Consider the following 493-nt stretch of genomic DNA (forward strand, 5'->3'; position numbering starts at 1 on the left):
TCTCTCTTTATTTCTGTCTCTATTTTATTTTTATTTTTATTTTTATCTTTATTTATATCTCTGTTTTTATCTCTGTCTGTATATTTATTTTTATTTCTGTCTCTACCTTTATCTTTACTTTTATATCTTTAAATTTATTTTTATATATTTATATTTATTTTTATTTTTTTATTTATTTTTATTTTTTTTTATTTTTTATGTTTTGGGGTGTACAGCCACCTGAGGAGTTGAAAAAGCTGCAGGACGAATTGGCGGAGCTCGAGGCGCTGACTGCGGTGAGTTTTTTCTTTCTTTTTTTTTTTTATTTTTTTATTTTTTATTTTTATTTATTTATTTGTTTTATAAATACTTTTTTATTATTTTCTTTTTGTTGAAAATATGCTGCTTCTCTGCTCTCCCTGCTTGTAGTTACTGTCCCCTTATACTAGACAGTTTCTCTCTTTCTCTTTTAGTATATATATATATATATATATATATATATATATATATATAT

General features: G+C 22.5%; 1 protein-coding gene across 1 annotated transcript in view; it reads left to right on the top strand.

Moving 5' to 3' along the window:
• EMH_0053780 (heat shock protein, putative) overlaps positions 1-493 on the top strand; it is a gene marked incomplete at both ends in the record, with an annotated part of 6974 nt that overhangs the window by 3057 nt on the left and 3424 nt on the right. Inside the window, one exon of the mRNA XM_013497042.1 lies at positions 216-275. Within this exon, the coding sequence (XP_013352496.1) occupies positions 216-275 (60 nt within the window). The remainder of the gene's footprint in view (positions 1-215; positions 276-493) is intronic.

The sequence above is a fragment of the Eimeria mitis genome, genomic scaffold (assembly GCF_000499745.2).
Source record: "Eimeria mitis Houghton genomic scaffold, Emh_scaff2435, whole genome shotgun sequence".
In the NCBI taxonomy this organism is placed as follows: domain Eukaryota; phylum Apicomplexa; class Conoidasida; order Eucoccidiorida; family Eimeriidae; genus Eimeria; species Eimeria mitis.